Raw genomic sequence first — 24416 nt, 5'->3', positions numbered from 1 at the left:
TGGAAGACTTGATACCATCTCCAAGCCCGAAAGATGAAATGCTTTAAAAAGTGTGCAGCCAGTCAACTCTTCGCTTCCATCATTACAGATCCACTCTGACTCAGTCCGTAATGGATACACATGTTCAAAAGCAGTCGTGGTTTGTGTACATTTAGTATTTATCTGCTGTTAAAATGTTGACCTGGCATTCAATTTGATGAAGAGTGCACACTGACTTGTTCAGAACTTGAAACTCAAACTTAAGGACTTGGGACTCAAGTCACATGATCAACATCGAGGTCAAAAATATTGTGATGGGTCATTTCGTCGATATCGTTCTGCCCTACTTTAACCCCTCCTGATGCCACATCGGTGTGCCTCTACTGCCCCCATCCCTACCTAGGGTTTCCTGTCCCTGTGTTTCTTCTTCACATTTTGTGCAGGTTGGTCAGTACTGTCGCGGCGCCGTGCTTTACTGTATGTGCTGTGAGCCTGCCGAGTGTTGTCTACCTTGAGTTTTTCCAGGAAGCGTCCTTTGCCAAAAGCAGCCAAGACTTGGAACAGCTTGGGAGTCGGTGGTCTGGTTCCAAACAGAGTCAGAGCGTTCCTCTTCTGGACTGCTTTGGTGGCTCCAGGTCCTTTGGCTTTCATCAGTACCCTTGACAATCAAACATATCATTTGTGATTAACCTCCAGGCGGCCTTTAAAAAAGTGCAAGGTAGAGTTCCACACAGCGTTCACGAGGTGGAAACCAAGATGTGGGAACTAAGACTTGAGTTTCTGTAATTATACTTGTGATGCCTGCAGTGTTGCAAAACGTTCACTAAAGACTTTCTGAACGAGCCTTGCAGAGATTAAATGGACCTTCCCCAGAGATTCAGATCTGATCTGTACAGCTTTGCATGCTGGGATTTACAGCAGCATTTTTTTTTGGGGGGGGGGTTTCCCTTTTACTCTTCAATTGTACTTGGCCAATTACCCCACTCTTCCGAGCCGTCCCGGGCTCTGCTCCACCCCCTCTGCCGATCTGGGGAGGGCTGCAGACTACCACATGCCTCCTCCCATACATGTGGAGTCACCAGCTGCTTCTTTTCACCTGGCAGTGAGGAGTTTCACCAGGGGAAAATAGCGCATGGGAGGATCACACTATTCCCCCCCAGTCCCCCCCCCCCTGAACAGGCGCCCCGACCAACCAGAGGAGGCGCTAGTGCAGTGATCAGGACACATACCCACATCCGGCTTCATGGGGATTCGATCCAGCGATCCCCGTGTTGGTAGGCAACTGAATAGACTGCCACAGCATTTTAATGGATGAAATATCTGAAGCTCCGTAAAGAATAGCTCAAAACAAGCCAAACCAGCCTGGAACTAACGGAGGGTCAACCAGTCGTGTGAACTCCACTGAAATCTGACCAATCGACTAACACATTTCCAACTAACAGTGCTCCGATTGGTCAGACGTCACGTCAGTCAATACACCAGATTACCTTCAAGGCCCGGTTTGTGTTGGTGTTGTTCACTACTTGATAATGACTCACTTCCCCTTCCTGGCCAGCACCTTCTGGGACTCTGGGTAATGGACCAGGATGTCAAACAGGTCTTTCTTCTCCAGGACGAAGAGGTTAGCAAAGCCATGGGCTTTAACGTTAGCCGTCCGCCTGTTCCCTCCATCTTTAGCTGACTGTAGTAGACTGGAGGGAGAGGAGACCATTGTTAGGGCCAGAATGGTATGGACATATACTTTATTTTTGATGTTTCCAGTTGGACTGTGCTGTAGTTAACAGCTAGATGGCGCTCTGTCCTTGTCAGCCATCCCATAAGAGACGTGTGTGTGAGGTCTACTGTTTGTGTGAGGCAAGCTGTAGTGTATAAACTGCATTTTTGAATCAAAATTAAATAAGCCGTTCCTTTGAAAGAGGGTTTCAGTCTTATAAATCAGTACAGTGAATTTTCAGATTGGTAGTTTATTTTATTCGTCACGAGTCGGTGACGCACAACCGACTGGTGGCACAACAGTTGTGTTGAATGGCAGATGGTGTTTGGAGACCCACCTGATCTCTCCAAACACACAGCCGGCCTTCAGTGTGACGAACACGATGCTGTTGTCCGGACCCCCAACCACCTGCACCGCTCCACTTTTAATGATGTACATCTCTTTACCGATATCCCCCTGCAGAGGGCAGCAGCGGCGCAACACACAGAGGAGACCAGTTTAATTTGATCATAAAATCACATGCAGACATGTTTCATAGTGTGCTGATAACAACAACCACTAGAGGGCATGGTTGCTCTGACTTGTCTTAGACGTGTTTTTTAGAGCTCTCTCTCTCTCGCTCGCTCTCGCTCTCTCTCTCGCTCTCTCTCCCTCCATCCCTCTCTCTCCCTCTCTCTCTCTCTGTCTCTCTCTCGCTCTCTCTCTCGCTCTCTCTCTGTCTCTCTCTGTCTCTCTCTCGCTCTCTCTCTCGCTCTCTCTCTCGCTCTCTCTCGCTCTCTCTCCCTCCCTCCATCCCTCTCTCTCCCTCTCTCTCTCTGTCTCTCTCTTTCTCGCTCTCGCTCTCTCTCGCTCTCGCTCTCTCTCTCTCTCTCGCACACACTCACTTTGGTCACAACAAAGTCTCCGGGTAGATAGACGATGGACTTGAGCCTCAGCAACATGTCCACCAACATCTGCTGGTCACAGCCCTGTGGGAGATGACACAAAATTGAAAAGCTGATGTGCTCCAGAAGGATGTGAGGGGCTGTAGAGGAAGTCAAGCTCGCAGGGTCCGCCGTGTTGTCCAAATTCTTTTAGATGCCTCGAAATACATCCATCCATCCATTATCCGAACCGCTTGTCCTGCTCTCAGGGTCGCAGGAGCCTATCCCAGCAGTCGTTGGGTGGCAGGCAGGGAGACACCCTGGACAGGCCGCCAGACCATCACACAGGGCCGACACACACACACACACACACACACACACACACACACACACACACACACACACACCTAGGGACAATTTAGTACGGCCGATTCACCTGACCTACATGTTTTTGGACTGTGGGAGGAAACCGGAGCCCCCGGAGGAAACCCACGCAGACACGGGGAGAACATGCCAACTCCACACAGAGGACGAACCGGGACGACCCCCCCCAAGGTTGGACTACCCCGGGGCTCGAACCCAGGACCTTCTTGCTGTGAGGTGACCACGCTAACCACTGCGCCACCGTGCCGCCCAAAATGCTTCGAAAACAGTGAGTTGATAATAATCTACCTGCAGCTCCATCGCCATATAAAGATGGGTACGCAAGTAGGGGGGGATGAGCCAATGCCACTTGTTTTGTTTTTTACTGCTGACACCGGTTCGGAGTCTTTTAATATATGCTGATAGCCAGTACCGATCCAGTCCGTTACTTTTACTGAACAGTGCAGACTCTGAGCATTAGTTTGGGGTCAGTGGGCAAAGTAATTGAGGTAGGATCTTATTTTACCCCTGTTGAATAAACACGGGCTTCCATGTGCCAGAGTGCAGTGCATCTAGCCATTTTACTGCTATTCCTTATATGTTACTCGGAGCTTTTGGTATTGGATTTTAGTCTGGGGTAATGATACCCCAGATACTCCGTGTCGCCCGGTGTCAGCCAGATGGTCAATGCCATGGTCGGTGCATGTCTAGTAGAAGGTGGATGATCCAGTAACAGGGATATGACGGTTTGGTGTGTAATCCAGAGACAGCGGGGGTCATGACAGACCCTGTAGCGGGCTCAGGTTAAAGGCTGAGTCTTATCCTCAGGTTCAGCCGAGTCAAACCTCATGTTTTCAAATGTCAACCGAAGCCATACAGGCTGAAACGCACGAGAATCTGACATGCCTGTGATTTAAAACACAAGACGCCTGCACAGTCCTGCTGCCTGCAGTGTCTCATCTTCTCTGTCCTCCTGCAGCTTGCATTGTGTTTGTTTGTTTTGAGTGTGTCTGTGTGTGTTTGCATGCGTACGTACTGTGTGTGTGTTGATGTTTCTGGGGGGGGGGGGGGTGTTTGTGATCCCCCCCTTTTTCTCCCCAATTGTATCCTGCCAATTACCCCACTCTTCCCAGCTGTCCCGGTCTCTGCTCCACCCCCTCTGCCGATCCGGGGAGGGCTGCAGACTACCACATGCCTCCTCCCATACGTGTGGAGTCGCCAGCCGCTTCTTTTCACCTGGCAGTGAGGAGTTTCACCAGGGGGCCGTAGCGCGTGGGAGGATTAAGCTGTTCCCCCCAGTTCCCCCTCCCCCCTGAACAGCCGCCCCAACCGACCAGAGGAGGCGCTAGTGCAACGACCAGGACACATACCCACATCCGGCCTCCCACCCGCAGACACGGCCTAGTGTGTCTGTAGAGACGCCTGACCAAGCCGGAGGTAACACGGGGATTCAAACCGGCGATCCCCATGTTGGTAGGCAACGGAATAGACCGCCACGCCACCCCAATGTTTCTGTTTTGCTTCCAGCCATGTGTGGTATATTTTGTGGAGGTTGTGACTCTCCCCGTTAACTCCTCCCTGTCGTCCAGTCAGCTGTTCCTCACCAAAGTCAGAGTGACAGGGGAGACTGAAGGCTCTGATAGCTGACCTGAAACAGGGTGATCTTCTGGAAGGTGGCCAGGTTGATGTCCACAGCGATGGCGACTCTCATCACCAGAGGCATCTTGTCCAGCAGCTCGGACTCGTCTGGAGGAGAAGGTGTGTTTGATCAACTTTTTGTTGGTTTGTACGGTGAATGAGGAGGTGGAGATTTAACGTTTCATGCAAAGTCTTTGGTCTCTAAAAGATTCCCCACAGTGAAATAAAGTCTTTTTTATTTAAAGTTAATTGAGAGCCAGGTTAATGTACTTTTTTTCCCCAGCTCTTTCTGGCTAACAGAACATACTTAACAATTGGCTTCTGAACATGCTTAACCTCTGAACCAACACGTCAAGAAAATTTTACAGTTTTCAGAAATATTTTCAAAATTGCCTTTTTTTACCCCCCCCCCCCCGCCATGCCGCAGAAAGACATCCGTCAATCAAATGTAAATATCTTTGATTCAGTTTTTGTTACAAGGCCGTGTAATGGTTCCAGCACTCACAAGATGCAGAGATTAAAATCCAAATTTGGTAACACTTTAGTATGGGGAACATAAAAAAACTTAATTACTAGTGAATTAGTAATGATCAAGATGTCACTTTAGCATGGGGAACATATTCTAAGTAACAAAAACGTAATTACCAGTGAATTAGTAATGATCAAGATGTCACTTTAGTATGGGGAACATATTCTAAGTAACAAAAACTTAATTTACAGTAATTTAACACTATGAACACTTGTAGTGTTGTGTGTTGTTATGTAAGAACAGACCATATTCATTAAGTGTTAGTAAGGGAGAATAACTGTTCTTGTGGTACTACCACCTTATAAAGGCCATACTAAGCAAAGCATATTGAGATGGTACTACTAATAAGCAATACTTCTGAGGTTATAGAGGGAAAACTCATAGTTAATGGCTTACTGGTTGTATAATAAGGCCATGCAGAATAAGGCATTAATGAGTACGTAATAATGACCAATTAAGAGCCAATATGTTGCTAATTTGCATGCTAATAAGCACCTAATTAATGTTGACTACGTTCCCCATACTAAAGTGTTACCCACAAAGGAGAGTGAATATTAGTGAGAGCGAGAGCAGCTGGTGAGATACCCGTTCATGGCATCAGATACCCAACCAACAGTTACTCCAAATCCTGTATTTAGTCCCCCCCCACCCCCTTTCTCCCCAATTGTATCTGGCCAATTACCCCACTCTTCCGAGCCGTCCTGGTCACTGCTCCACCCCCTCTGCCGATTCAGGGAGGGCTGCAGACTACCACATGCCTCCCCAAACAGGCGCCCCGATCGACCAGGACACATACCCACATCCGGCTTCCCACCCGTAGACACGGCCAATTGTGTCTGTAGGGACGCCTGACCAGCTGGAGGTAACACGGGGATTCGAACCGGCGATCCCCGTGTTGGTAGGCAGCGGAATAGACCGCCACGCCGCCCGGACGCCCTAAATCCTGTATATAGTTAAATGTAAAGGCTAACGTGCCGACTCTCAAAACTGTTGCATTTGTCTGTTAGTTTTCAGTACAAACCAAGGCATTGCTCCAAGGGTGTACACATGCAAAAACCTTTAACTCCTTATGGGCCGTCATCCATCACCAGTACAGCCTGGTCGGCAGCTCCAGACTCACCCAGCATGCCCTGGGCATCCCAGGTGTAGTTGTACCAGGTCCGGACTCTGTTCTGTACCAGTTTGGGGATGCCGTATGTGTTCATGTAGGCCACACAGCCGTCCATGGAGGCCTGGAAGTACGTCTGACCCGCTGTGGCTGCACCGATGACATCTCTCATCTGACAGACGGAGAGCAGAGAGAGAGAGAGAGGGCTCAAATTAATAACTTGGAGTAAAAATGAATTGAAATCTATGGTATGACTTGTGTTGAAGAATAATCCGTGTGATGAGAAGGTATATCTGAACTACACAGCGGCGTTCGGGTGAGCTCACTTTTTGCATTGGGGGTGTATGTACCTCAGAGAGGACTTAATGACTCATTGTAATACATTATCCGTGAATCAAACATATTGTAACGATCATGACTGAGTAGACTCACTAGCCGGTTGGCTAACAGGTCAGACCCTTTACTTGACCGGTTAGCACAGTCACCCGTTGTGCGAGTGACCCGGGTTCGCGTCCCAGCTGCAGCAGTTCCCGGCTGCAATGCATGTACTATAATTTATTCTTTAAAGGTACAGTCCACAGTTTAGCCACACAGCGGCTGTCTACCCCCGCTTCTGCCGTTGTTTAGGTCAGACTTCGTAAATGTTCACTTTATTACCTGCGAAGAAGAAAACCAGCACACGCCGCATCGCTTTCCATCGTTTGAGGCTTGAAACGCACATGGCAAAATTTTCCAAATCAACCGTTCATCCTTCCGCTTCCATGGGAAGATGGCGGCGTGAATTCACGTTTGCAGTGGCCTCACCCAGTACCGGTGCGGGAAGATGGCGGCGCGAACTTAGGTTTGCGGCGGCCTCACCCAGTACCGTCCGTGCAGTGTCTTTGTCCACGTCTGCGTCTAAGTTTGTCTTCGTTTGATCACTGGGAGAGCCGGCGCTGGATCAGCTGGGAGAGCTTGGTCTGCTGCGTCCTGTGAGCCCAGGGACCACGGCCCTGCCTGGAACTGAGCCCAAGGAGGTAACACTGTGGGCGGCCTCGCCTCGCCTAGCTGTGTTTTTTGTGTCGTCGTGTGGAGTGCGGGGAGGTGTGTCGAAGGTGTCTGGCTGGGAGAGCTGGCGCTGGATAAGCTGGGAGAGCCTGGTCTGCTGCGTCCTGTGGGCCCAGGGACCACGGCCCTGGCTGGAGCTGCACCCAAAGAGGAAACACCGAGGGCGGTCTGACAGGACGTGGAAGCGGGGCAGGCTAAGCTAACTGCTAGCCCATGCAGACCGGCAGTTCCAACAGTCATCCTGGCATTCTGTCTCTTGGATACGTTGGATATATGTGTTCTTGTAGTTTGGGTATTTGTGTTCTTGTAGTTTGGGTATTTGTGTCCTTGTAGTTTGGGTATTTGTGTCCTTGTAGTTTGGGTATTTGTGTTCTTGTATTTCGGCTGTGAGTTTGTCTTTGCGTTGCGCTGCTGTGGGCTGGGGGGAAACGGTATTTTGTTTCATTTCATTTGCGCAGGTGCACGGAATTAGATGACAAATAAATGTTCCTGATCCCTGGTTCGCGGGAGCGCCCGTCTGTCCCCGTGGTTCCCCCGTCGTTTGGGACCCCGTCTTACCTGTCCAATCAAGCCGGAGAAGACGAAGACGCCTATGAAGAAGTTGGTCATCTGGAAGAAGATCTCGAACACTGTATGGGGCTCCGGAAGACCACCGATGTTGATCAGACTGCGGATGGCAAAGTAGTAACTGCGCAGGTACCTGTGAAGGGACGTCAGGACAGAGAGAGACACTTTTCACGGCAACGGACGGCGGTCGGAGGCGAGAGAGTTGTCTTCTGTCGTTTTCTGTTGGAAGAACACCTGAATGACCCGTCGCCGTCACAAACATCACAGTTGAAGTGTCTGTGGTGGGGCAGTCGATTCATCTATTGATAATCTTTTACATTAATCGATGAATCCTTTGGTCCGTTAAAGGGCCAAAACACTGACGAATGCCCGTCTCAAGTTTCCGGAGTCAGAAAACCCTCAAGTATTAACTTAATAGTGATATAAATCAGAGCACAGCAAGCAAATCTGAACTTTTATCAAACTGCAACTGACAAGTGTGTGGTATTTTCATCAGTGGAAAAACTCAAAACGATTAATCGACTACGAAAAATGTCCCGTCCAACTAACTGATTAGTCGACTGATCATCTCATCGCTGGTCTGTGCTCCCGCAGTGCTCAGATACTAGTATGTATTACATGTTATGATGTATTATTGTACGTACGCGTTGCCCTCTCCGCTGTACACCCATTTCGTGGTGTTGATGCCCTGGTACACCGAAGCCACATAGTAAAGACAGGCGTTAATGTGGAGGACGAAGAGCAGGTAGCCGGTGGTACGAGCCACTCTGAGACACAAAGCAGAGGGAGAGGAGGTTCAGGGGCAGTAGATACAGAGACGGATGGAAATAGAGTAATGTACAGAGACAGAGCTCTTTCTCTGCTTCTGGGTGAATGCTGTCATTATCATTTCATCTTTCACCTCCAGATGTACGCCTTGGCCATCATACTCTCAAGTCGATCGCTGAACTCAAAGAAGCAGTCAATCTGGAAGATACAATAGTGATGGTAATAATTAGTGCAGTCAAAATTAACAAGTTAATTTTTGCGATTAATTTGACAAATTTAACGCGTAAAAAAATGAACGCAATGCAGCTGTGTTGGGGTTACTTCCTGTGGCGGCCGTGTGAAGTGCTGTCACAGGCACATCTCCTATCCCATAACACAAATGACCCCCGGAGGGCATCAGAGACCCACCCGGTCCCCTGCTGCGACCCACTTGTAGGTCACGACCCTCAGTTCGAAAACCACTGATTTAAACGGCTTATTCTCATCTTTCTTACCCTCATCATGCGATTGACCCTGAATACGGATGAAAATCCAAACTGCAAGCCGAGAAGGTCAAAAGGTATGATGCTCATCATGTCACTCTGCACGAAGACAAATGGAAGAAGAGATTATAGAAAAATGCTTTGTTATAAAGCCCAGACATGACATTTGTTTTAATCTCCACTGAATCACATGGGTGGGGTTTTCATATGTAACAACTTTTTGACTTAAAGACACCCGGAAAAAAATCATGTGTCGGGATGAGATCATTTCGCCATCTTGTGACTTTATTTTGGTGCTGTTGGAGTGATCAGACTTACTTTCACCATAATGCCCCATTTCCTTGTGGACCTGATCCACCTCATTTTCCGTTTCCACGACGTTGAAATGAAATAATTGAAACTGCGCCAGAGAAACAAAGACTCATCACACCCCATTATGATGAGGAGCTGAATATCTTTGACTCCCTTGCAAGGAAAGGAGGAGTGAATATGAGGCTAAATCCTGGTCGCTGCTCCACCTCCTCTGCCGACCCGGGGAGGGCTGCAGACTACCACATGCCTCCTCCCATACATGTGGAGTCGCCAGCCGCTTCTTTTCACCTGACAGTGAGGAGTTTCACCACGGGGACGTAGCGCGTGGGAGGATCACGCTGTTCCCCCCAGTACCCCCTCCCCCCTGGACAGGCACCAAGACCGACCAGAGGAGGCGCTAGTGCAGCGACCAGGACACACCCCCACATCCGGCTTTCCACCCGCAGACACGGCCAATTTGTGTCTGTAGGGACGCCCGACCAAGCCGGAGGTAACACGGGGATTCGAACCGGCGATCCCCGTGTTGGTAGGCAACGGAATCGACCGCTACGCCACCTGGACTCAGACTCTGTTTCCAGTTCCATCAGTGCCATAATAACTCAGAATTTATGTTGCTGTGCTGAGATATCCAGTTACGTTCTCACCCTGAACCGATGCGATTCCCGGTAATGAGGCTTTGTCAGGGCCCTGTCTCTCTGCAAGGCAAAGGAGGTTCTGTTTAGGACTGTCAGAATTCAGGAGAATCAAAGAACACGTACAGAGGAGGTACATTCAGATAACGGGGCAGGCCCGCAGCCAGGGTTAAAAGACTTGGGTAGATTCTGGCGAGTGTGCGGCGCCCCTTGTGGCTTCGGAAGACTCACCACGATGTCCCCCGCTTTGACATACTGAAGTCGCGGCTGCCAGACGATGGCATCGACGATGGTCACGAGGTCGGCAAGGACGTCGCAGCAAACCCAGTAAGGGATCGCCGCTGGGGAGTGGTAAGGGAAGGCCAGCCTCGCAATAACAAACCAAACGTTGTAGTTGTACGCTACCGCCACAACGGCCAGCCAGACAATATACAGACGATCTAGATAGAGAAGCAGACAAAGAGACGGCAAAACATTTAGCGTTAAGTGTTGCCTATGACCCTACAGTCCAGTGGTTCTCAACCGGGGGTCCGCGGACCCCTAGTGGTCCGTGGTGTAATTGCAAGGGGTCCGTGAAAATAAAATATCTTTAAAAAAAAAAGATCCTATGACATTTATAGAAATAGGATTATTTTACTCAAATGTGACTGAGACCTTTATCTACCTAAACTATAAAGGGTAACAGGACTTTTTTCTCTAATTACATCTGTTTCACAAGTGTAATTTATTGTATTTTAATAAGACATCTCGCTCCCGTTTGCATTGTTAAAAGTTACTGCATAAAAATTCTGTTGTTACATATATCTGAAAGTTACTGAATACATATTCTGTTTTGTTACATATATCTGAAAGTTACTGAATACATATTCTGTTTTGTTACATATATCTGAAAGTTACTGAATACATATTCTGTTTTCTTACATATATCTGAAAGTTACTGAATACATATTCTGTTTTGTTACATATATCTGAAAGTTACTGAATACATATTCTGTTTTGTTACATATATCTGAAAGTTACTGAATACATATTCTGTTTTGTTACATATATCTGAAAGTTACTGAATACATATTCTGTTTTGTTACATATATCTGAAAGTTACTGAATACATATTCTGTTTTGTTACATATATCTGAAAGTTACTGAATACATATTCTGTTTCGTTACATCTATCTGAAAGTTACTGAATACATATTCTGTTTTCTTACATATATCTGAAAGTTACTGAATACATATTCTGTTTCGTTATATACATCTGAAAGTTACTGAATACATATTGTGTTTTGTTACATATATCTGAAAGTTACTGAATACATATTCTGTTTTGTCACATATATCTGAAAGTTACTGAATACATATTCTGTTTTGTTACACATATCTGAAAGTTACTGAATACATATTCTGTTTCGTTACACATATCTGAAAGTTACTGAATACATATTCTGTTTTGTTACATATATCTGAAAGTTACTGAATACATATTCTGTTTTGTTACATATATCTGAAAGTTACTGAATACATATTCTGTTTTGTTACATATATCTGAAAGTTACTGAATACATATTCTGTGTTGTTACATATATCTGAAAGTTACTGAATACATATTCTGTTTTGTTACATATATCTGAAAGTTACTGAATACATATTCTGTTTTGTTAACTATATCTAAGTTACAACTGAAAGCTCTTATTTTTGCCCCAAAGAGTGAATAAATGCTATAATGCAATTTAAAATGCAGTTTCTACTGTTTCTATCAAATTGCAACCCCCCTCCCCCAAGATCAGGTGGAGGGGTCCTCAGGGTAGATCAAAAATACGCAGGGGGTCCAGGACCCCAAAAAGGTTGAGAACCACTGGCCTACACAACGTTGACTCATTGTGCTCTACGTTTTGTGTCGGTAGCAAGTGTTGACACTGGAGTGAACGGACTGAAAGCATGTTCTCTGGACGCGCAGTGGAAATTCAAACACCAGCGTTTTCAAAAATCACTTGTTGCTTTAACCATCGTATATTGTTTTACTGTGTTTGCACTGAGAAAAAACAGTTAAAAAAGGTAGACTTCCGGTTTTCTTTTTTAAAAGAGCTCCCCCTAGTTCCACTTGCCTCCTCTGATCTTTTTGTTTTCTTGCGCTAATGACGCCATCTCCCGTGTGCACACAGCCAATCAGATCAAATCGTCAAAACATGAAGCCACGCCCACCCTTACCGTCAACCCTTGTTTATACCTGTCGCTCAAAAGTTAGCTCATGGATATTGATGAGGACTAGACCACTCCCTCACAGTTGAGACAGTTATGGATAAAGGTATTAAAAAAAAACCTCAATATTAGTCATTTAAAAAGAAATAAAAATTGCAGAATGTTTTATTATGCCGTGTGTAAGGGTTTTAGAGGTGAAAAGTTAGACGTGTGTGCTGATTTCAGTTCGACGTTAACCTTTGTCCATCCACAGACGCGAGGGCCGTGACACGGACATCCTTTCCGTTCATCACAGACCTGTAAACGGGTCGATGGTGTTTCCCAGGACGGTGTCCATCTTTTCCTCAATGGGTTGAATCAGGGTCTCGAACCAGGCGAAGCTGATGTCCGGGAGGAACTGGGCTTTCTTCCTGGCCTCCTCCACGAGCCGCTCCTCCTCGGCCTTTTTCTCTGCCTCCACCCGCTTCTCCTCGTCCTTCTTCTTCTTCTCTTCCGCTTTCTTGGCCATCTCCTCGGCCTTCTTCTTCTCTGCCGCCTCTCTGGCTACTCGCTCAGCCTCCTTCAGTTTCACGTACTCCTCCTTCTTCAGGATGGGTGCTGAGGAGCAAGCGAGAGAGAGAGAGAGAGAGGAGAGCAATGAGACAAAAGGTAACGCGACGATAAGCGACCCAGTCCTCCACCTGTTCTGATCTGTGGGGATCTCCGGGCCGCTTTGTGTGGAAAAGCCAAACTTTCAATTTCCAAATTTAAGTTTTAACCACGGAAAGTCTGAAGTGACACGTATTAGGCCGGCCAAGCTGATGAAGAGAGACGTGTGACTTTTATACGCAATATCGATATATCCCAGCACCTGCATACATCTGCAAAAATGCCGTGTTTACAAATCCATTTGAGGGTCATTACATTGAACTGTTTGGTAATGTAAAGTAGAATGTCAAGCTAGTCTTCAGATAATACTCCCTCAGATGTGTCAGAACTTGTTTTGTGAGGGATTTCAGGTAACAGACTTCCATTACCGTTCATTTAAAAATGCGTAACACGATGCAAAACCATTAGAAGATGATGGAGGACGATACTGAATGATTGTCCAGTCCCAGGGTGTACTTACTGACAGGCGGGCTGACTTCAGGGGAGGAGGCGTACGGGTCGTTGACGTCCTCCATGTACAGATCTGTCCGCATTCGTAACCTCTTCATCACGTCCTGCAGCGTCTCGTCTGTGTAGCGCGAATAGATCACCGGTGGAGGGGACGAAGAAGGGGCGTCCCCACTGGAGATAGATAAATAAAAGGTGTTGCTGGCAGCAAGAACAGGGAATGAATAACCTGTTAGCTAGCCTCCTAGTTCGGCGTGTGAACACGCACACTTCCTCTAGGTTACACATGGCCAATATCAACATCTGACCACCACACTGACTGACTAGAGGAGTACACTCAGGAGAGTGCAGCTCTCAAAGCAAGAGAGGTGAGATGGAGATGGTGTGGACATGTGTGGAGGAGAGATGCTGGGTATACTGGGAGAAGGATGCTGCATATGGAGCTGCCAGGGAAGAGGAGAAGAGGAAGGCCAAAGAGGAGGTTTATGGATGTGGTGAGGGAGGACATGCAGGTGGCTGGTGTGACAGAGGAAGATGCAGAGGACGGGAAGAGATGGAAACGGATGATCCGCTGTGGCGCCCCCTAACAGGAGCAGCTGAAAGTAGTAGTAGTAGTAGTAGGGGTAGTAGTAGGGGTAGAGCCCCACATTAGCTCTTGAAACGGGCCCCCGGATGCTTAAGGCCGCCTATGCACACACCACCAAACACATAATCCCCTGCAGGCCACCGCCACGTGGCGGGAACTGTGCAGAAAAGACACCAACGCCACCCTGCTGCTGGTCTAATATGGACCTCTTATTGGAGCCGATTCAGCTAATTTGCATGTTTCTTTCCGATATAAAGCGTATTGAGATGCGTTTTACAAAAGAAATTTATAAAGTTTATTACTATCATTATTATTATTATTATTAGCTTATTACTATTGTTGTTGTTGTTGTTGACATATGAAAAGAGAGGTTTATTGACAGCAGATAAATCATGATCTAAATATAAAGGCTTTAAGGTAAAGCCCTGACTCGCAGTGCCATCTCCAGCCTTGGTAAGTCACCAGTATCTCTAAGCTGCTAATCTCCTTTCAGCTACTTTAAGAGTCACAGTCTTGGTGCGATGGACGTTTCTGTGGCTGCTATAAAACAAGAGCTCAAACATGAAGGGGATTTTATGGGGCAGGATGGAAGCTCAGGGGCAACACAAAGCACACATGGAAGGTTATTAGCCGTGACATATTAGTTTTTGGACCACATGTTGGACTTCACATACTGACATCATATCAGCTTTAGTCATTCCCACCTGGAGCCATTCTGGCCACCCATGCCCTCCAAAGGCAAGTGACTTTTTTTTTTTTACCCCCCCCTTTTTTTTTTCTCCCCCCCATTGTACTTGGCCAATTACCCCACTCTTCTGAGCCGTCCCGGTCGCTGCTCCAGGGGGTGGAGCAGACTACCTGATACATGTGGAGTCGCCAGCCACTTCTTTTCACCTGACAGTGAAGAGTTTCACCAGGGGGATGTAGCGCATGGAAGGATCACGCTATCCCCACCCCCCACCCGAACAGGGGCCTTGACCGACCAGAGGAGGCGCCAGTGCAGCGACCAGGACACAAACCCACATCTGGCTTCCCACCCGCAGACACGGCCAATTGTGTCTGTAGGGACGCCCGACCAAGCCGGAGGTAACACGGGGATTCGAACCGGCGGTCCCCGTGTTGGTAGGCAACGGAATAGACCCCGAACGCCCCCCGGCAAGTGACATTTTAATATCAACCCCTCAATACACCATCTGTCAGCCGCCCTTTATTTTCCGACGGAAACACAGCTCAATTCAGTTTCCTTGAAAGCTGTTTACATTTGAAAAAGAGGAAAATGACGAGCATTTACATATTTTGTTCAGCCTGGTAACCTAGTGGTATTCAAACAGGTCCTCAGGGGCCCACAGTACTGCTGGTGTTGCTATTCTGCCCAGTAGTTAGAGTCTGTAGAAAACTTTTCAACCTCCCCCCCACCCGTTGTGTTTCCAAGTATCTTCATTATTTGCGCCACTGTCACAAAGACACCCGGGTCCCTTCCCGCTTGTTATCAGCCTGGCTACTGTCCAAAGCAAGAACCAACCGTAAGAATCCCAATTTGAACTACAAACCAGGACCCCAGTGCTATGATAAAGGCGGAGTAAAACATCCAGTAGTATTAATAAGTAGTCAGGTTGTGTTGCTTACTGGTCCAGTAGAGAGAAGGCCAGCGGGATGTCGGTTTGGAACCCTCTAAAGCCCCAGGTGTTGTACTGAACTCTGTTTCCCCGTCAAGATCTGTTTCCTCCTAGCCGGGGTTCGATACAACACCGGGGCACTTGATTAACCTTAACTTGACCTCGGCCTAACCTTAACCTCAACCTAAGTTCAAGCTAACCCTAAGCTTAACCTAATGCTCACCTTAACCTCACCATGCATACAATCATACATACAGCGCTACAGAGCACTGCACACCAAAACAACCAGATATTAAAAGTTTCTTTCCACAGGCTGTCATCCAAATGAACGCTTAACACTGTCAAATAAATCCAGCCCTGTTGTAAAGACTGTACTGTACATTGTACATACACTGGTACACTCTGTCATGGCCATCTACCTCAGGCATGTATGTAAGTAACCTGCTAACAATTATTTCAGCATCTCTGATATATTGTCTGTACCATTGTACTTTATCACCTCTTATTTTGCTTGTATATATAGTCAATCATTGTTGCTATATCTGAAGATTGTTGGGTTGTTGTGTTGTTATTCTATGTTAAGTACACTGACAGAGCCACGAAACCGGCGTCAAATTCCATCCGTTATCCATGCCGCTTATCCTGCTCTCAGGGTCGTGGGGATGCTGCAGCCTATCCCAGCAGTCAATGGGCAGCAGGCGGGGAGACGCCCTGGACAGGCCGCCAGGCCGTCACAGGGCCCACACACACACACACACACACACACACACACACACACACCGAGGGACAATTCAGTACGGCCGATCCACCTGACCTACATGTCTTTGGACTGTGGGAGGAAACTGGAGCACCCAGAGGAAACCCACACAGACACGAGGAGAACATGCAAACTCCACACAGAGGACGACCCGGGATGACCCCCAAGGTTGGACTACCCCGGGGCTCGAACCCAGGACCTTCTTGCTGTGAGGCGACCGCGCTAACCACTGCGCCACCGTGCCGCCTAATCAAATTCCATGTATGTGCAATCCTACTTGGCCAATAAACTAGATTATCTTTATCTTTATTTATCTTTATCTTTATTTCAGATCCCCATTAATCACTGCCTCATCAGCGACTATTCTTCCTGGGGTCTAACAGTACAATAGTTCATTTACAAGTCAACAAGCAAAAACACAACATATATCAATATAACAGCAATAGCCAGAAACATCACACAAAACTAAACTTGTCAAACAGAATTGTGATTCTGACAACTGCTAGCTAACCCATTTCCATGCGAACCCTTTCGTCTGGCTAGGGGGAAAAAGCTCGACAGGGGAACAGAATTCAATACAACACCGAATGCCCATCTGAGGTTCGCTCTTGTTTTACCTCTGTTTCTCTCACTCTCCCTGTTTGCCGTCTTTGCCTCCTCCATCACTGGGATTCTTTTTCTCTTGCCGGGTAGAATTTCCAGTGTCACTTCGGTTGTTCCACCATTAGCCGTTTCCACTACTGAGGATAACTGCTAAAATCTACCGGGAGAAAACAAAAGCCCTGTCCTATTCCTATTTCGGTTGTGCAGTGATTGACACACGTCCTTTGTGCCATAAATCGAGTCCTCATTTTCCCACCAGATCATAACCAGGGGCAGACAGAATTGCACAGTGAAAGTGAGGCTTATATACGTATAGTGTCTCCCCGCCTGCCGCCCAATGGCTGCTGGGCTAGGCTCCAGCATCCCCGCCACCCTGGGAGCAGGATAAGCGGTTTGGATAATGGATGAATGGATGGAAGTGAGGCTTATAGGGAACCAATATAATGCAGATGGTGTCATTATTCTATAGCCATTTCACTGTGCAATCAACATTAACTTCACAATAAGTTAAAGCAAAGAAGTTGCCTACTGCTGCTTTAATTATGCCATCAAGGGCCGGTTTGAAAACCACCATCCTAATGAACAGCCCAAGCATTTACTTTCCTTAGGTAGACGATTATTTTTTCTTACTTTTCAGCCCCCTCTGGGTTGGCAGGGGCAGCACCTGCAGCTGGAGCTGGAGCCGGTGTTGGCCCTAGAAAATGGTAGAGGCATTCTGTTAATCAGCCTCATCTGTTATTCAGTCATTTAGACGCTTCCCTCAGATTCCCGGGTATAAAATACACAGATGACACTGTCTGGAAGATAGCAACCCAATCAAGTTCAGTTAAAAGCACAATGAGGGGGGGGGGGGGGTAGCCAATATTATCCAGCTGTTGATTATGTTCTGTAATTATTGACAGTTGCTGAATCATGCACTACTCATTATGTCTGCACAAGTGTCTGTAGGTAAATTGCGTTAGCGATGTTATGTTCAAAGCCACAACAGCAGTCACCCCATAGCTGGCAAGAAGTCATTTATAAGTCCATTTTTTAAAGTCTCAGTTGTTGCTATATTTCCATTCAATTATCTGTAGATGGAAACCAAGCTCTGGCTGAGACGAAGTCACAGATTTGCATAAAAGGATATGGTTAGTGAACCTTTGACCTCATCCTAAAAACACAGAACATTTTTCTCTGCCAATGAATGATACCACGAGAAGCTGCAGGCAAGTGTGCTCGCTGTGGATGAATAGCGTGCTCTGTTAGTTGTTTACCAGCCTGTTAAACAACTCACACAACTCATTTGGTGGCTGTTTGGTGTCTTGTAACTTAGAGTGTTCTTGGCTCAAAATATCAGCTGGCTAAAGTTGTCACAGACAGAAAATCATACAGAGAATGATGGCAGGCTATGCCATTCTTAAAATGTTATCTATAGCTGGAGCTGGATGATGTAGAATGAGGCCCTGTGAATAATAATGGGCTGTTATTGATAAATGAGCATTTTCAGCTAGCTATCGCTCACTGTTAGTGTGGATGAAGTTAAAACACATAACTAGAGGTCTCACCTGGTTTTGCCTCCTCCTCCTCCTTTTTTGGTTCTCCTTTATTTGGCTCCTCTTTCTTCTCCTCATCTTTCTTTTCGGGGGGCTTTTCCTCCTGTTAGTACACAATTATGACCAGTTAGCATCTGTACAAAAATAAAACTGATTCGATTATTTGCCGATACTGGTGTTTTGGGAGAACTTAGAAAACAATTTAGCAACAATGTTCCTCCAGATACTCAGAAGTGGTGCTAGGCCAGCTTGCCAAGGTCATTGCTCTGTGAATTTTGCATTGACTCGTCTGTTTTAGCTAGCACTCTCTTGGTTTGATTGGACACTTAAAATGGCACCTTGAAAACAACTCGGACAAAATCCAGTTAACACTTTGGTGGAAGGGCACAACTTAAGCCAAATCATTAACAGCAATGCTACAAGACACAGGTAGTATCCAGGATAACAAATATACTAAAACCTCTATGAAAGTTATATTGACTTATAAGTGCACACAGCTGTGGGAATGATGGACACCAACTCTTAGAACTTGTGGATAGTCACTTTTAATGAGTAAAAGCCAGCATTAGCTCATTTACAAATTCAAAAAGTATAGACCTGTGTTAATCACACAATACCCAGAATACCTGGGATTTCCCGAATCAGAATCATCTTTATTTGGCCGTGTATGTTTACACACACATTTATGACAATATACCAAATCCTAGCCAAAATTAAAGCAGCAGTAGACAACTTTTTGCTTTAACTTATTATGAAGTAAATTTTGATTGAACAGTGTAATGGCTATAGGTGAATGACACCATCGGCGTTTGACATCATCGACATTTAGATTGGTTTCCTATAAGCCTCGCTTTCAGGCTTATGGGGAACCAAGTTTTGTGTGCCACTGGGGACGATCTCACAGGAAAGTGAAGGCTGGATTTATCGCACAAAGGAAGTGCATCACCTTTTGCAAAACCAAAATAGGAAGAGGGTAATACTTTTGTTTTCCCTGGTAACTATTGGTAGCTATCCCCAGTAGTGGACATGGTGGATAGTGGAACAATCAAAGTGACAGTGGAGACTCTACCCAGCAAGAAAGAAAAAACGAACCCCGTTGGCGGAGGAGGAAAAGGAGGTGAAGAGGGAGAGTGAAAGAAATAGAGGTAAAACAGGAATGAACCTTGGACGCGCATTCACTTGATGGAAAGAGCTCTGGTTTTGTATCGAACTCCATTTCCCCGTCGAGATCAGTTTTCCCCTAGCAAGACGAAAGTGTTCGCATAGAAACAGGTTAGCTATTAGGTTAAAGTAAGTATTAGGTTAAGTTTAGGGTTAGGTTGAAGTTAGGTTGAGGTTAAGGTTAGGTTGAGGTCAGGTCAAGGTTACTCAAGCGCCCCGGTGTTGTATTGAACTCTGGCTAGGAGGAAACAGATCTTGACGGGGAAACAGAGTTCAGTACAACACCTGGGACTTGAGAGGTTTTCCAAACAAACATTCAGTTAACAATCTCTCTACTGGATCAGTAAGTAACACAACCTGACTACTTATTAATACTACTGGATGTTTTACTCTGCCTTTATCATAGCACTGAGATCAGGGTTTCTAGTTCAAATTGGGGTTCTTACGGTTGGTTCTTGCTTTGGACAGTAGCCAGGCTGATAATAAACAGAAAGGGATCCGGTTTTCTTTGTGACAGTGACACAAACAATAAAAACTCTTGGAAATGCTAGGGAGGAGTTGAAAAGATGTCTACAGCTGCTTTAAGTTATATCAGTTATAACAGTAAAGGTACAATCCACTGTACAGCACTCATGTTGTCATTACACTTCATATAGCCAGGGTAGCACAAGCCATTCGATTGTACCGTTATGATGAATGATTGAAGCCACTTTATTTGACATTGTATTCTTACAATGAATTAATTCTCTGCATTCAATCCATCCTATTGTATAGGAGCAGTAGGCAGCTGCAGCACCTGGGGGCTGACTCCAGTTCTTCTTTCCATTGCCTTGCTCATGGGCACAGACAGGAGTATTAACCCTAACATGCATGTCTTTTTGATGGTGGGAGGAAACCGGAGCACCCGGAGGAAACCCACGCAGACACGGGGAGAACATTCAAACGCCACACAGAAAGGACCTGGGACGGCCTGGGGTTCAAACCCGGGACCTTTTTGCTGTGAGGCAGCAGTGTTAACCACTGGGCCAACATGCCCATTCATTCATTCATTCATTCATTTCAAATGAATGATAATGTAAAGTTGTGATAATTAAGTTGTAGTAGTACACAAATGTACGCATTGTTTTTTTGGACAGTGTAATAGGCTTGTGCTCAACTGTTTTGATGGGAATGGCGTGCCAAGGTCTTATATTCTGCCTGTCCATGAAAAGTTGAGACTAATTTTTCAGTTTTAAACGAAAGCACAGAGGTCCTGTGTCCCACATGAAAACAACAGTAGACCGTATTAGACCTGAGAACTGACCTAGCACCCCTGAAACGGCTTTCCCTGCTTAATGCAACAACAACTATCTGGCTTTACATCGACGCCAAGCTGCTTCCCTGGCTAACACTGATCTGACACAGATGCCATTGTTGACTTTGACAGGGACAACTCATGAACTCAGTCATAGCAATGCCAAGGACGCAAAACAAAACTGGGGTCCTATTGTGAATGTTAGTTTGACCTTTCAGAAGTGCTCAAGGAAAAATGGTCAATTTACCACGAACACAAAGAGCGGTTTATAGTACCAGCTGCCCCCAGCCGGCTGCAAGCCAGTTTCACCCACTGAAACTGATTAACTCGGAGGGGATCTGCCATGGATCTGTACGGGCCCTGTTACAGACCAGCCGGCAATTCTAGGTGGCTGTATCCGTAACTGCAGGTAGAGCTCCTTCAAATAATGAGCGAGACGGGAACAGTTCTCCAATTTGTTGGTTTTTGTTCAAAGCCATCAACTGGGTAAAAACACAGATGTTAAAAGCACTTGGCTATACACAAGGCATGCTAACAGATTAATCCATCAAATCAGCTCATCAATATTGGCCTATAATTGCTTAAAAATGTGTTATCGGAATCCAGACAGATTCAATGAGTCCTCCCTCTCCACCTCAAGCTGACGTGTGGTGAACATTCTGGTGCAAAATGGCTGCCGTGCATCAACCAGGTGGATGCTACACATTGGTGGTGGTTGAGGTGAGCCCCCCCCCCACCTTTCACTGTGAAGCGCTTTCGGTGTCTACATAAAGTGCTATATCAATGTAATGATGATTATTATTATTGTTATAGTTAGTATACACCTGCCATTAATTAAAGTGATGGCAGTTAACCCCAAATAAAGTTCAGCTGTTCCTGTAGGATTTTCCTGACATCTTCTTGGTTGCATCCAACTGCAAAAGCCATGGTCCACAAAGAGCTTACAAAGCATGAACGGGATCTCGTTGTTGAAAGGAGTCGATCAGGGGAGAGGTACAAAAGAATTTCCAAGGCATTAGATATACCATAGGACACAGAAAAAGTTCTGACATGGTTTAGCTTGGTTTCATTTTTTCCACATCACAGAAACCTGCCATTTTAACAGGCGTGCGTAGACTTTTTATATTCACTGTACTTACTGCCAGGGCCGGATCTCCGCATAGGCCGACAAGGCCCAGGCCTAGGGCCCCAATTTCCCGAGGGGGCCCAAAATTATGGGGGAAGGGGGGGGAAATATATTTTAAAATTATTATTATTATTATCATTTTATTAGTAGCATTTTTTAACCTATCAACAATTCCTGTGTGGGGGGCCAGTCCAAAACGGAGGCGAGGCCTAGGGCCCGTTAACGTCATGCTCCGGCCCTGCTTACTACAAGGAATAGCAGCTGACTGCAAAAATAGCAGTACAACAGGGAGGTTAAAAAGACCTTCTTTGTTCAAGTCTACAAAGAATCAAGCTGTCTGCACAGAAAAGACTCCAAATAGAGAGAAGTCTTACCTTAGGAGGTGGAGGTGTGGGGGCCGGGGCAGGAGCCGGGGCTGGGGCTGTTGCCGGGTGTGAGGGAGGCTCCGGCGCACCCAGAAACTTCTTCAAGTTGGTGAACATGTCCAGGTGCAGCAAACAGGCCGGCTCGTTCAATTCTCCCCCTGTATCTCCTGCTGTATCTCCCCCCTGCTCTTATAAAATCCTTACAGGAACCCTGTATTCCTCTTCTCACAACCACAACAGACTGAGACAATTAATGCCCTTGGCTCATTACTTCTCTCTGGGCACTCCCCTTCTCCCATGGGCAAACACCAGATCAGCTATCACAGTCACCTATCACTGCCAGATAGGACAGTAATCTCCCAATGTGGCACCGCAGCCAGCACATCTTAGACAGCTGCGGCTGTGTCCAACAAGACTTCAGAACGTCTCTTTAATTCAGATTTGGTTGAGCTCTAATTTTAGGTAGCAAATGCGAGTTCATTGGCTAAGCAAGTGTTTCTTTTTAATAACTGACTCAAATGTAAAGGTCAGTGGGTTCAGGCCAAGGTGGGCAACAGAGTGAGAACGAGGAAGGTGTTGATAAATTTTATTTTTCTTTTACTGGTAATGGATTCTACTATGGATAGCTAGCTCTGTAGAGGGGTCAGCCCTATGTTGCCTCAACCCCATGTTCCCTCATGAATTGAGGTTAGGGTTGAGGGAACATAGACACGCTCCCCTATCTAGGTAGCTAGCTAGCTAGATATAGGCAGGCAGAACAGACAGACAGACCAGGGTAGATGATGTAGACAGACAGACAGACAGACAGACAGACAGACAGCTAGCTAGCAAAATAGATATAGATAGATAGAAAACTTCAATGTCCCCAATGAAGAAATTCATTTTCAGCAGAGCCACTGTGTAGAGCCTGTTGAAATGCATTCGACAGCTGTAACTCTTAACAGTGACACTTTTGATTGGGTACATTTTTCTGAAAAGCTTATTATTATTGACCAACATAGGGAAGAGGTCGGTATTAACTGCTGTGTGTGGGGGATGAACTCCTGCAGGGTGAAGGGGGAAGTCTACATTCTGTCTATTTCTGGCACCTGCAGCCAAAGACTTCCCAAATAGAGACCGCTTACTTAGTTATTTAACCCTCGCAACGTGTGCATGTGGAGCTAACAGGATTAGTCTACACCTCTCTCTCTCTCTCTCTCTCTCTCTCTCTCTCTCTCTCTCTCTCACTCCCTCGCCCTTTCTCTCTCTTGGTCTCTCTCTCTCTCGGTCTCTGTCTGTCTCTGTCTCTCTCCAAGCCTGTTTCCTTCTGAAACACACAGTCTTGAGTCCTGACAGATAGATCCCTTATCAGGAACAAATGCTAACTTGACAGATAGAATCATATATTTATATCAAGAAAATGTTTATTAAGGTTTTACTTCATTGTAAATGCCAAAATAGACAGGATGACATGTGTCTTTAATGCTACATGGGCTTTCCAGCAATAGTGTTTAGCTATTTGTCACAGCTATAATGTTGATTTACATCTCATATCCTTTGGTTGGCACTGTTTTTACTGTTTACTACTTAGCATGTACACAAAAAATAATTAGGGGGGGGAAAAAAAGGCTGCGAAAAGAAAAATATAATCACTGCAAGACAGTGTTGTTTAAATGGGCTCTACCAGGAGCAACTGGGAGTTCACAACCCGTCAGGTATTTTATCACGCTTAAGATACTGCACATCTCATCCCCCCCCCCAAAAAAATAAAAAATAAATGAAAGCATCATTCATGCTGAGATTGGGGTGAAAAATATTTGAAAATACCTCCTGACGTATGTTTAGTTCTGAGTCATGGCTGGGTTGGGTTTGGCTACAAGGACGGGGGAATGTGAAGTTGAAAGGCTGGACCAGATGGGAAAATAATAATTTGTTTCCCTGCAGTTTACTACAACTGACCAATGTGATCAACTGCACTTATCTGAACGCAGACCACACACGGAGGACTTCTTATAGAGGATTTGGCCCTGGTGGATTACAGAGTACTTCATAACGCTCAAATGAATAACGATGAGGTTTAAAATACAACGTGTAGAGTCAC

General features: G+C 46.1%; 1 protein-coding gene across 1 annotated transcript; it reads right to left on the bottom strand.

Annotated features, from left to right (window-relative positions):
* Positions 1–378: 378 nt before the first annotated feature.
* On the bottom strand, positions 379–22453 carry LOC130129660 (cyclic nucleotide-gated cation channel beta-3-like). Its single transcript, XM_056299250.1, has 17 exons — positions 22346–22453; positions 18403–18493; positions 17486–17549; positions 13307–13467; positions 12496–12795; positions 10234–10442; positions 10015–10065; positions 9071–9157; positions 8710–8774; positions 8453–8575; positions 7800–7941; positions 6207–6366; positions 4568–4665; positions 2578–2661; positions 2031–2149; positions 1518–1670; positions 379–637 (listed from the first exon to the last, which is right to left on the bottom strand). The coding sequence occupies exons 1-17, from the start codon at positions 22451–22453 to the stop codon at positions 379–381; spliced, it is 2274 nt and encodes a 757-aa protein (XP_056155225.1).
* Positions 22454–24416: the final 1963 nt, after the last annotated feature.

The sequence above is a fragment of the Lampris incognitus genome, chromosome 19 (assembly GCF_029633865.1).
Source record: "Lampris incognitus isolate fLamInc1 chromosome 19, fLamInc1.hap2, whole genome shotgun sequence".
Lineage (NCBI taxonomy): Eukaryota > Metazoa > Chordata > Actinopteri > Lampriformes > Lampridae > Lampris > Lampris incognitus.
The sequence above is the reverse complement of the archived record's forward strand: the minus strand, read 5'-3'. Positions and strand labels throughout refer to the sequence as shown.

Bases quoted from the DNA above. Each gene is read 5' to 3' on its own strand.
- LOC130129660 (XM_056299250.1), bottom strand. From the start codon at position 22,453: ATGTTCACCAACTTGAAGAAGTTTCTGGGTGCGCCGGAGCCTCCCTCA. The intron at 8,576-8,709 runs GTGAAAGATGAA...TTTGTGTCTCAG, and splicing joins GCCAAGGCGTACATCTGGAG to AGTGGCTCGTACCACCGGCT. The intron at 2,150-2,577 runs GTGAGTGTGTGC...TGCCCTCTGCAG, and splicing joins GAGACTTTGTTGTGACCAAA to GGGGATATCGGTAAAGAGAT.